The 12,586-nt window shown below is 40.5% G+C and overlaps 1 protein-coding gene across 2 annotated transcripts in view; it reads right to left on the reverse strand.

The window, feature by feature from the left end:
- LOC307026621 (A-type potassium channel modulatory protein DPP6-like) overlaps positions 1 to 12,586 on the reverse strand; it is a 352,894-nt gene that overhangs the window by 64,173 nt on the left and 276,135 nt on the right. For both annotated transcript variants that reach the window (XM_079662165.1, XM_079662164.1), the window contains exons 5-7: positions 11,047 to 11,121; positions 9,507 to 9,559; positions 8,691 to 8,772 (exon numbers count right to left, since the gene is read on the reverse strand). In XM_079662165.1, coding sequence (XP_079518291.1) covers positions 8,691 to 8,772; positions 9,507 to 9,559; positions 11,047 to 11,121 — 210 coding nt within the window. The remainder of the gene's footprint in view (positions 1 to 8,690; positions 8,773 to 9,506; positions 9,560 to 11,046; positions 11,122 to 12,586) is intronic.

Below are 12,586 nucleotides of genomic sequence, written 5' to 3' on the forward strand. Positions count from 1 at the left end.
TCCTCTTGTGGGACATGAGACATGTTGGTGGAATTTGGGGAGAACAGTCTTTAGGTTGGAGTGATTGAAATCTCCAGCAATGATGAAGACAGACTCCGGGTGTAATGTCTGTTGCGTGCTAATGGCTACATGCAGTTCCTTCAAAGCTAGCTTAGCATTAGCATCAGGTGGTATATAGGCTGCAATTGTAACGATGGAAGTGAATTCTCTTGGCAGATAGAAGGGTCTGGATTTAACCATGAGAAATTCTAGGTCGTCAGAACAGTGCCTGGTAATGGTGCTGTTGTCTGTACACCAGGAGTTGTTGACATAAATGCACAGTCCTCCTCCGCGCATCTTAACAAAGTCAGCTGTTCTGTCCGAACGGGTGCAGTGAAGGCCTAGTAACGCGATTGCGCTATCAGGAACGCCATCATGCAGCCATGACTCTGTGAAGATCAGAATGTTTGTGTCCATAATCCGTTTGTTGTTTATAATCCACAGTCGTAGATAGACACATCTTCCGGCGCAGACTGAAAACTCATCTCTTTCGACTCCACTTCGAGCGATAGAATTACTAACAAAGAATTGCTAACAAAGCACTTATAAAGGACTGGCTTATCTAAAGCCAGTTGAGTAGCACTTGAAATGTTTTAGCTCTATGAAACCTTGTGTACTTATGTGATTCGATTTTCTTCAAGTTTGTATCTTGTTGGTCGAATGCACTTATTGTAAGTCGCTTTGGATAAAAGCGTCAGCTAAATGCAATGTAATGTAGTCGGCCAGAACCAGCCATTTCCTCCTGTAGAAAGGAGACAATCTCCTCCAAGTCCGCTTCTCAAGTCACTTATGAAACTACAACTTTAATGTCGTAATTATTACTTTATTCTCGTAACATTACGACTTTGTTCTCGTAATGTTACGACTTTATTCTCGTAACTATGACTTTATTCACGTAATATTACGACTTTATTCTCGTAACCATCACTTTATTCTCGTGACTATTACTTTATTCACGTAATATTACGACTTTATTCTCGTAACCATCACTTTATTCTCGTGACTATTACTTTATTCTCGTATTATTACGACTTTATTCTCGAAATCTCAGTTTTTTTTTCTAAGTGTGGTCCTAATACTCCGTCGTAAATACTTACCAACAACTCAATGAAATAACTATAATAATATGAAAGCTGAGAGCAGCAATAAACAGGCCTTCGCAAGCCAACGAACATTGTGGTACTTCAAAAATCCCTGCCGTAACATTAACCTGAACCTAACCTCACCAAATGAGTGTTTGCTCGTGCTCCTAACATAACCTAACATTTTGCATCTTTTGAGAAAGGCCCTCAAAAAGGCAATTCATTTGGTAGAATATGGAGCTATTTCAGGCTCATAAGTTTTGATCATTCAAAAAAATACAATTTATTTGAAAGTCCAAGTTTTCATCCTGAACTTTGAAAAATACAATGTTGTATTCAAAACAAAAAAAAGTATTTGAAATAATTGTTCAGGTTGAATATTATTTTGATTCAGTTCACCAATTTTTTTAATAAAATATTTATTTTCATATTTCACTTTTATACATATTTTGATATTTGAATACTTGTTTTTTTCAGTTTCAGATTTTACGTTTTCAGATTCAAAACAATTATTTTTTCAGTTTCAAATCTTTGTTTTTCAGGTTTCAATCTTTTTTTCGCCTTCAGATTGTTTTTCACTTTCAGATCTTTTTTTTCGCTTTCAGACTTTTGACCCTGATATTGCTTCGGGGGGCGGGGCTTACCAAAGAGTAGTTTGGCCCCCTGAGTGACAGCCCTCCCTTTGTCATGATGCCTTCATGGATGTTAGGTAGCGCAAAAAATACAACTACACACTTTCTATACACAATACTCCCGTGATTGGTGGTAAACAAAACTGATACCAGCATCAAAGTTCCGTTAAGCGAGCTGTTGAGCATCGTCGTTGGCAACAATCAAGGTATAAGAGCAATAAACTGTGCTAGAATCTGAAATCACGTATCCGCAATCAAGCGTTGTCCTTCCCCACTTCCACGTAGCTCCATGAACGCAGCATAGTATTGGCTTGGTTTTTGCGATCAGAATCAGAATACCTTTATTAGTCCCACAGGGGATACATTTACATTGTTACAGCAGAGAAGAGCCAAAGACAGCTTAATGTTACCTAAAGCATGCATACAAAAAGTATTAAAGATTAAAAAAAGAAAGTATATATATTTTTAAAGTTACACATTTTACTGTGACAGTTCTGCGGATTTAGCAGGTATATATATTGCACAGTTTTTAACGGCATATATATATTGCACATACTGCAAATATTGCACATAGTTGGTATTTATCAACAAGAGGTGTTATAGTCTGTGTTGGTTGTATAGTCTGATCGCTGCAGGAAGGAAGGACCTGCGGTATCTCTCCGTGAGACAGCCGGGTATGGCGTCAGGTCCACCAGAACAACCTGCTGGCTCGCTGCAGATACTTAATTTCACATTCTAACACAGTTTATTTGTACTTGATTGGTGCCAACTAAGATGCTCAACAGCTCGCTTAACAGAACTTTGACGCTGGTCTCAGTTTTCTAACATCCATGAAGGCAGTGGTGTAGTGGGCGTTGGACGCGGGGGTACGCCGTACCCCCACTTATTTGAAGCATGGTTTCTTTTTTTAATAGTCTAATGCATCTAAAATCATTGCCAGTGTTATCAGTTGCAAGTGTGTGTTTGTTGTAATAATGAAGAAAACATAATAGGCAGATTTCACAGTAATTATAATAAAAACGTAGCTCAAGCATTTATGCAACTTGATTTGAAGCGTGTGTGTGTGAGGGGCAGAACCGTGTGTGTAGGGTGACAAGGTGTCCCGCACTGTGTGGGACTGCACACACAGCATTTTTATTATTTGTCCCGCGTCCCACACATTGAGACTATGTCCCGCATTTGAGTGATAGTCGCGCAGAAAGGCCGGATCGGTTCGCTGACAGCCGGCACCGCCCTTTATTATTATATTGTCTAAACGGCATCATGTAAGTTGCGCTGACAGGCGACACAGAGGTACCCAAGCCCCCCCGCACCCGTTGACAGTTCACGAGCGCGTCCATAGTGTCTCCCGTCCACCCACCACCCCGTCCACCCAGTAAAAAAATCCCCACTACACTGACTGCATGAAGGCAACATGACAGAGGGAGGCCTGTCACTCAGGATGCCAAACTACTCTTTGGTAAGCCACGCCCCCCCAAGCAATATCAGGGCCAAAAGTTTGAAAGCGAAAAAAAAGAAGATCTGAAAGCGAAAAAAAAAGATCTGAAAGTGAAAAACGATCTGAAGGTGAAAAGCAATGTGAAACCTGAAAAAACAAGATTTGAAACCTGAAAAAATAATTGTTTTGAATCTGAAAACGGAAAATCTGTGCTGAAAAAAATAAGGTCACACGAGGGAGAGCGGCCGGTCTAACGTATTAATAAACATTGTTCACAATGCTAGTTTTGACACAGAAGAGGTTGAAAATGTATATTCGTATGCATATGACGGACCACAACCTTATAATTATGAGCCTGCAAGGCGGCCAAGAGACCAGGAGCAGCCAAGGATTAGAAGAAATAACGGCCATCGGAGAGAAATTGAGCTGTGGTGTGAGGAGAACCAGTGGAGAACAGGGCAACTGTCTTGGTGAGTGACCCGCGTTAGCTACAGTTAATGTTAGCCAACGTCGGTCACATCACAACATTGTAAAGTTATCATATATCAGGCTATAACTAAAGTAGTATTGATAATATAGTAACATTACTGGCAGGACTGTTGATACTGATCCATAAGAGAAACTAATGCGCAAGTATCAGCCGTATCTCGCGTTACCTAATGCAACTCCACACTACGTCTTACGGTGCTGTGTACAGGAGGGGAGAGAGAGAGGAGCGAAGAGGGGGAGAGAGAGAGGAACGAATGGGGGTGAGAGAGAGAGCAGCAAAGCGGGGGAGAGAGATGTAATACGGTTTCCTGATAAACGTTTTTTTTGATAGGCCTCAGCTGTGGAGAGTATGTGCTGCAGGGAGGTGGATGCACCTCTCACAACGCACCCAGGAACGAAAGCTAGCTCCGGTCCTTTTCCTGTTAGGGAAACTGTGGACTCGATTTCCTGACAGGCTGGAGCTTGTGCAACCTGCACAAACACAATAGCTCACCATGGTTAAAAATTGTGAAATGCTATGTAAAATTACCGAAAAAATACCAGCTCACTAAATCACAACCGCTCAAACCAACTACGAGCTACTACCGCGGATTGGGCAGAGAAGGAGTCCGAGAAAGTTGCTCCCCCATGTGACGTAATATGACACGTTTGACGTATGACTTTAAAAAATGTTTGAAGCAGAGCTAAAACCGGCTCCTTTCCCCTCTGAATTCCTGCCCTTATGTCTCGTAAAACATATACAATCCTGCATTAACTTTTTTAATTGTAATTTTCAGGCAAGGTTAAGCATAAATCTAGTATAAAAAAACCCCTGCAAGTTGCTCTTTAAACGTAGCAAACATGCGTACCTTTCACACCCCCTTTATCAATGATTAATACTCCTCCTATAGACAGGCGAAGTCCCGCCCATCTACTTCCGACCCATGGGACCTTATTTAGGAAACGTGTCTTTCGATCCCGTTTGAATTGTGCCATGAATTACACATAAGTGAGAAATGAATTTAACTTCTGTTAGACAGCTATCATACTGAATAAATATTTACTGTGAATGTATGCAAACATTTATGAGAATGTACTTAACCCCAAATAAAAGAACCCAATAAAAAGAGTTGTTAAATACTAGTGAAGTCACGTTGTAATAACAATAACTCATCTCTCTCGAGTTTTATTTTTGAGCTTTGCTAAAAGCCACTGTGTCAAGTGTCCTTCTTGGGTTGCCGTCCGGAGTTGTCCAATATGGCGGACCATCTCGCACATGCACAGTACAGATCGGGCAGGGGGACAGATCGGGTGGTGACAGGCCTATCATGAGCCAAAAAAATTAAAATCTTTTAATTTTTATTTCGGGTGTTTTATTTATATTTTAAATAAACAAAGTCTTGGCTTTCAGAATATTAAACTTTTATTTCCAAAATCACACGATAAATAAATTGTTGAAGCTCGTAAAGGGAAGAAGACAGCTCTCTCTCTCGCCACTCTGCTGTTCCACAGCGCCCTCCGCTGAAATTATGAATGTAAGGCGTATAGTAATAATAGATAACACGGCAGGGTCCGTTACAGTTTCTTTTCATCTGTGATTTCAAATAAACAAAGTCTTGGCTTTCAGAATATTAAACTTGTTTCAGCAAATTCAGATGATAAATACAACTTTGAAGCTTGTAACAGCATAATTACAAGCGGAGAACGGAGTAACCTGACATCACAGCAGGCATAACAACAGCCGGTGTTTCTCGTGAGTGTTTTCCCCGGGAAACAAACACAATACACACAAACGCAAAAATACACACGCACACACACACACACACACACACACACACACACACACACACACACACACACACACACACACACACACACACACACACACACACACACACACACACACACACACACACACACACACACACACACACACACACACACACACACACACACACACACACACACACACACACACACACACACACACACACACACACACACGCACACGCGCGAGCTTCCCAGACCAGTAATCCAAACGAAAATATCTTCCCTCCATACTATTTTTGATCCTTTGCTCCGCTAATCAATCAGATTGATGGATTGAGAATATGTTTCACATGTGATTTATTCAAATTGCGAGTGATTGAGTGACAGATGAAGGTTGTTTAGGAGAACATTTCGGAGAGGAAAAAGTTTGAGAGTGGCACTCGGAAAAGGAAACCAAACACCGATGTCAATTGAGCATGACATTCTTCGTGAGATGGATTTTAAGAACATCAGAAAGGCTTTTTCTTCAAAGAAAACCAGACGGAAGCACTGCTAAAGAGGTAAGGCAATGCTGCAATATTCATTGATTCCAAGTAGCCTACAGGTTTAAATGTGTCGTGCATCGTTTTAGGTTTGTGTTAATCCACCGGAGATAATGATCATTCTCATCTACTGATACCTGGCATTGAGGCCATATGTTGCTGTTAATGGTGCTGAATTAGTGGTGTGTGTGTGTGTGTGTGTGTGTGTGTGTGTGTGTGTGTGTGTGTGTGTGTGTGTGTGTGGGGGTGTGTGTGTGTGTGTGTGTGTGTGTGTGTGTGTGTGTGTGTGTGTGTGTGTGTGTGTGTGTGTGTATGTGTGATCACAGAGCCTGCCGAGGCTATAAATGCAACACTTTCTCACTCCCAACCTGTCACATATTGACTGACGGTCAGGGCCCCTCCCCGTCAATCTATTACGTACAGGGTACCCCTTGGAAGTCAGTTTTCAACGGGCAGGGTGTCCCATAGACCTTCATAGACCTCCCATAGCGTTGATAATTGACGCCATGAGAACGCTCCCCGGCAAATGCTACCCCGACGGCCGGTTGTTATTGTCAATATTAATTATTTATTTTTTAATAGTCACACTCGATTTCGCCGATTTTCTTGTTACCCCAGCTGGTCGACACCTCTTTTAGCAGAAACAAAGGCTACATTAATGTATTAAATCGATGTTAATCCATGTGTGTGGTTGTGGAATGAATGGACGTGCCGTTGTGCGATTGCGCAACGCAATCATTTACAAACTCTACAACCCTAATTATATTTAAAAACATTTTAGAAGGCCTCACGAAATACTTTAATGTAAATTTAAATTTAAATGTGAAGGGATGTGTGTAATGTGGTGATTATTATTCAACCGCGGGTTGGGGTATTGTTGCGCACGGACATTTTTGTTAACCGGACTTCCTGTTGATGTGAAATCCGAAAACATTAAAAAAAATAAAAATAATACTTTACTCCGAGTTTGCTTGCTTTTGTCTTTGAAGGTCATCACATAACGGCATTGTAATACACGGTTCGGCTGCATTAAATATTACATATCTGCCCTAGTTCGCTATTTATAGAGCCCTGATGAGAGGACTTCTAGACAAACAGGGATAACTACCGCCAAAATCTGAATATGTGACGTGGATCATAAATATATCAGCAATCAAACAAAATCTTCCATTTCTCTTCACACAATACGTCTCCTTGCAGTATCAATACTAATTCGACTGACTTTTATATTTGATCCAATCGGTATATTGGTATATGTACACCATAACGGTGCAGCTGATAGAAAGGGACACCTGGTGGTTAAAGCATGCTATTGAAATGTATTATTTTTATTATTAGATATTAATAGGAGACACAGACAGACAAACTAATAAGGCTTTATTTAAACATTAAAGAATACTTTAGGTGTAGGTCTTATTTTGAATAAGAAAAAAGCTTTGGGGGTATACATATTAAGCCTGACAAAGTACTAATATATTGCTTTCCTGCAATGTTAACTAACTACTGTATGTTTAAGCACTTATTTTAACTGATATTATACATATGTATTATACTCTTATAAAAATGTATGTAGATAGTATAAGAAATGTGCAGAATATGACAGTTTAATGGTGGAGGTATACAAACATATTGATAGATGTCTTGTAATGCACTGTTGAAGAACCTGCGACTCAGGTTTTTCATCTCCGACCTTGTCAGGTATTGAACAATCAATAAATAAAGAACACAGAATTATTAAATATAAAACACAGAATTTGTGTGATTATACTAAATGATTTAAAAATAAACACCACTACATATTTACAACTGCTACACATGCTGATGTAACGCAAATGTTTCCAACTTAGGATCAATAAAGTATATCTTAACTCTTTCAACTCCAACTAAATTGATCGTAACGATATCAATTATGCGAGTTGCAGTCACGTGGGCTCGCGCGGGCTATCAGCCGTCAGGATTTCCGAACCTTTTCTGTGCTTTTGCCGGTCGTTTTCCTTGTTTTTGGGTGTGTTTCGCAGGTTTATCGGTCGCACGGCGACTGATTTCAATAGGGTCTTCGCCGACCTAGGTCTCAGACCCTAATTATGTGTTATTGTTGAGTAAATAACAGTGTGTGGTTTAGAAAAGAATACAAAATTAGAAGGAAAAAACGATGAAACAATACAGATTTCAGTATTCTGAGCCCCTACCCTCCCCATAACTGACGGCAACAAAAGTCCTACATTATTCAATTAAAATAAAGAAGTAAAAACAATAAGTGTGGGTTGATATTGAGTAAGAAAAAGGTTGATAAACGCTGTGAGAATGGATCTACTGAGAGCATTTCGTCGCGATCTCAACTCCTCTATTACCAACGTTCAGGGAGCTCTATGCAAGTCAATGGGACGCCCTGCCCATTGAAAACTGACTTCCAAGGGGTACCCTGTACGTAATAGAGTGACGGGGAGGGGCCCTGACCGTCCGTCAACATGTGACGGGTTGGAACTGAGAACGTGTTGATAAATGACTTTGATTTGTTGTTTAAATAGGGGGCCATCAGCCCCAGGGCCTGATGCAAGGTTAAGGCGGGCTTGACTATATGTGTGTGTGTTTTTAAGTCTTGATCTCTAACATACAGATGTTAGACATCACACATGTTTGAATCCTCCCATTCAAACATCATTGGTCAACAGGCAGATGTGAGACAAGGTACATTGGGATATTGTACTTTAGTTCTTACCAGTTGCTGGTCTTGGGGTCCCCAGCCTGCAAACTGCAGCTGAGCATTTCGCACCTCTGGAGGGTTCAAGTTCCAGGTCGCCCTGGGGTGCACAGGCAGAGGAAACAATGCTATTAGATAGAAGTGCAGACACATACACACAGTAACTGTCTACTCTCAGGACTGCTGCAGGAGAAAAACAAGTGTAGCTCATTTAAGAACAAAGGCTTAAGTGTAACCATAAATACCAGTGCTCTAAAACAGTGTCACTGCACCTTATTGAGAAAAGTGCTGTGCAATGCAGGCTGCAGAATTAGAGGTGCCACTGCCTCTATGTCTGGATTTGAGGATGAATGAGGCTTATAGGGTAAGATGTATTTTGGCCCATTACCACTAGGTGGCAGCACACAAATAGAATTGAGCACTGCTGACAGTGCTGTAACATTGCGACCTTGTGTGGATGTTTTTAAAAATGTAAATAAGTGAGATGTACACTAACTTTAATAATATACCACAATATGTATTGGCTACTGATCATGACTGGTTACTGAAGTGCACATACAAGATATGGCTTTAACACATTTTAATAAAGATCATAGCGGTTCAGTAGCATCAAAGAGTGTTTCTTCTTGATCTGGCACTTTAGATGTTCAGATGAAGGATCTGTGGATGTCAAACCTGGTTGCCTATTGAGGTCAAAGATGACCAATAACCCTTTCTCTTGAAGGATTGGTGGATAATTGAAAGTTAACTGAATTAACCAATTGAACAGAAGAAGTAAAAGTAGTAGAAGCAGTACGATATAAATGGAACAATGAGGCTCTCTTGGCTACTTACGGGGTATCCAGACTGCAGATGATGTAGAAGGCTGTGTAAGAATGCTGGTACACCTGTAGGAAAAGGCAGCAGGAGAGAAAAATAAATAAAAAACATTTCAGATCCTAACACGAAACAGGTTGCACTTTGATCTTGACATCTTAATTGAAACAGTTTTGTTTGTTATTTTGAAAAATCAGTTATGATGCCACTGTCTAGAAAATAATTACAAATTAGTTGAATTCATTATTTTAAATTAATGTAAAAAAGAAAAGATTAAGGAAAGACATACAAGGAAATATTAAGCCCTTTCATAAAATCTATAGTCAGCACAATACTGCTGTCATACTTTTATTTGCTCTATATCAGAGTACAGGTTAAATTCGAAAGAGTAACTAACTACACTCTTCAAAAAATACCTCCAATGGTTTAACATCTCACCTTGCTGCACTGATGGACAGTTCAACAATTTATTTCAGCTTCTGGTAATTACTCTTTAAGCTCTATCAACATATTTCTCTCTCTTCTATTTAATTGGGAGCTGATACACATTATCCTCATCCACATACCTCTTACACAAATATGATACCCACTAAGCTAGAAAAATATCTAACACTGACCTCTGGTCTTTGAAAACTATGAACATTTTTGGTCGGATATTTGTGATGTGTTTTTCTTCGCATTTTACAAATAGTTCATCATGTGTATGCTACACTTGTGTGCATTAAGTCACTGCTAAATATAGACATATTTACATTCCAACAGGATAGCTTGTTTGTGTGTTATCATGAAAACACAGTTTATTATCAACCAAGTGATCCATAGAACATGTTATAGAGATGAGCAGTGCATGAAGGTGCATTGTACTCTGCTACAGTATCTCTAGAATGACAGTCATCTCTCAAGGTGATGGAAGTTTGAATAGAATAGTAAATGCAAAAACATACAACGCAACAGACTAGGCATCTGTAGTGTGTCGATATATTTTCCATTCATCTCCGGCAATAATAAAAGGTTATATCTCTCCCAGTATCTTTTACACACTAACAATAGGCACAAACTCTCTTCAGTGACGAGGTGGTGAGGCAAAATGAAGTAGACACACAGACATCAGCTTGCAAAATGATTCAATATATCTGATCCACCTATATTAGGAGCTGAAATGCTTTTCTGTATATCAAAATGCTAGCGGAGCCGATGAAGTCAAAGGATACTTTATTCGCAATTCAACAGAAATTATAAATCCCTAGTCAATACTTTGTTTTCTTCCTGTTGATCTCATCTCCCACCCCGGCAAGCCTGTTTCAGCAGCAGGGGGGTTGTTTATGTTTCTGCCTGCCTCACTACAGTTCCACACGGCTGTGCTGGCCCATGCTGCCATCAGTGACAGGCAGCGGTGTGCGACAGGCCTTCACAGCCCGCAATGATTACTTTCTCTTCCCTCCCCCCCCTGCCCATGTTGCTTTACGGGCAAACAGCCCACCCTCCCAGTGGAGGCAGCTGACATATTTGGCTGTCAGTTTGTTAATTCAAAAAACAAGCAAACAAATGAGAAGCTCACCGGTGCAACGTTGTAGGCCAGCAGCACATGCTTCAAATCAGGAGACACCTCATACTTGCTGGCTTTGTACATTTCCTAAGGAAGGAAAGGCAGATGTAAGAAGAGAAAAAAAGACAGGGATGAAACATTGAACCATGCGTGTTTTTTTAAACTAGTCCTTAAATGACTGCATTTGATGGATTGCACATATTTTGAAACAAATGGAAGATGCATTAATCTTTGCACTGGGGCTTAGGGATTTGATAGCAGACATAATGTTGTGTGTCCTCATCCAAGCCTGCCGCAGCACAGACACTATATCTCGATATTGATGTTACCCCCACATAACGATGTCCTTATTTTAACTATGTTGTTCTCATTTTGCAGCAATAATGGATCATTTTTAGATTAGATTAGATAAAACTTTATTGTCATTGTGCAAAGTACAAATAAAAGCCAATGAAACGCAGTTAGTATCCAACCAGAAATGCAAGATGTGCTAAATATAAATAAAAACAAGGTGCATATTATAAAAACTGACAATACAGGGAGCATTGAATGAGCAAAACAAATTACAATATGGTTCTGGTCCAGGCTCTCGTCATCTCACGCCTAGACTACTGCAACTCCCTCTTGGCTGGTCTACCTGCATGTGCCATCCGACCTCTGCAGCTCATCCAGAATGCAGCGGCTCGTCTGGTCTTCAACCTTCCAAAATTCTCCCACACCACGCCGCTCCTTCGCTCCCTTCACTGGCTTCCAGTAATTGCTAGAATCCACTTCAAGACACTGGTACTTGCGTACCATGCTGCGAATGGATCTGGCCCTTCCCACATCCAGGACATGGTTAAACCGTACACCCCAGCACGTGCACTCCGCTCTGCATCAGCCAAACAGCTCGCTGCACCCGCACTGCGAGGGGGACCCAAGTTCCCATCAGCAAAAACATGTGGGTTTGCTATCCTGGCTCCAAAATGGTGGAATGAGCTCCCCATTTAAATCAGGACAGCAGAAAGCTTACACATCTTCCGGCGCAGACTGAAAACTCATCTCTTTAGACTCCACTTTGAGCGATTGAATTACTAACAAAGCACTTATATACTAATAAAGGGCTGGCTTATCTAAAGCCAGTTGAGTAGCACTTGAAATGTTTGGTTCTATGAAACCTGATGTACTTATATGATTCTGTTTTTTTCAAGGTTGTATCTTCCTGGTCGAATTTACTTATTGTAAGTTGCTTTGGATAAAAGCGTCAGCTAAATGCAATGTAATGTAATGTAATGTAACAATATACCGATGTAAGTATTGACAGATTATTAATAGAGTGCAAGTGCAGATTGTATGTATAAATAGTAATATTATTAAAAATAATGTACAGTAACATGATTGTGCAAATAACATGTCCATTTAGTGCGTATAATCAGTGCAGTTGAGTGCAGGTGAGTGCAATGATGCAGGGGTTCCCAAAGTGTGAGGCGCGCCTCCCCTGGGGGGCGCCAGAGAGCTTCGAGGGAGGCGCAGCCGCCAGGAAAAAAAGAAAGAGAAACAGTGAAATCTAGCT

The sequence above is a fragment of the Notothenia rossii genome (assembly GCF_949606895.1).
Source record: "Notothenia rossii genome assembly, chromosome: 12".
Classification (NCBI taxonomy): Eukaryota; Metazoa; Chordata; class Actinopteri; order Perciformes; family Nototheniidae; genus Notothenia; species Notothenia rossii.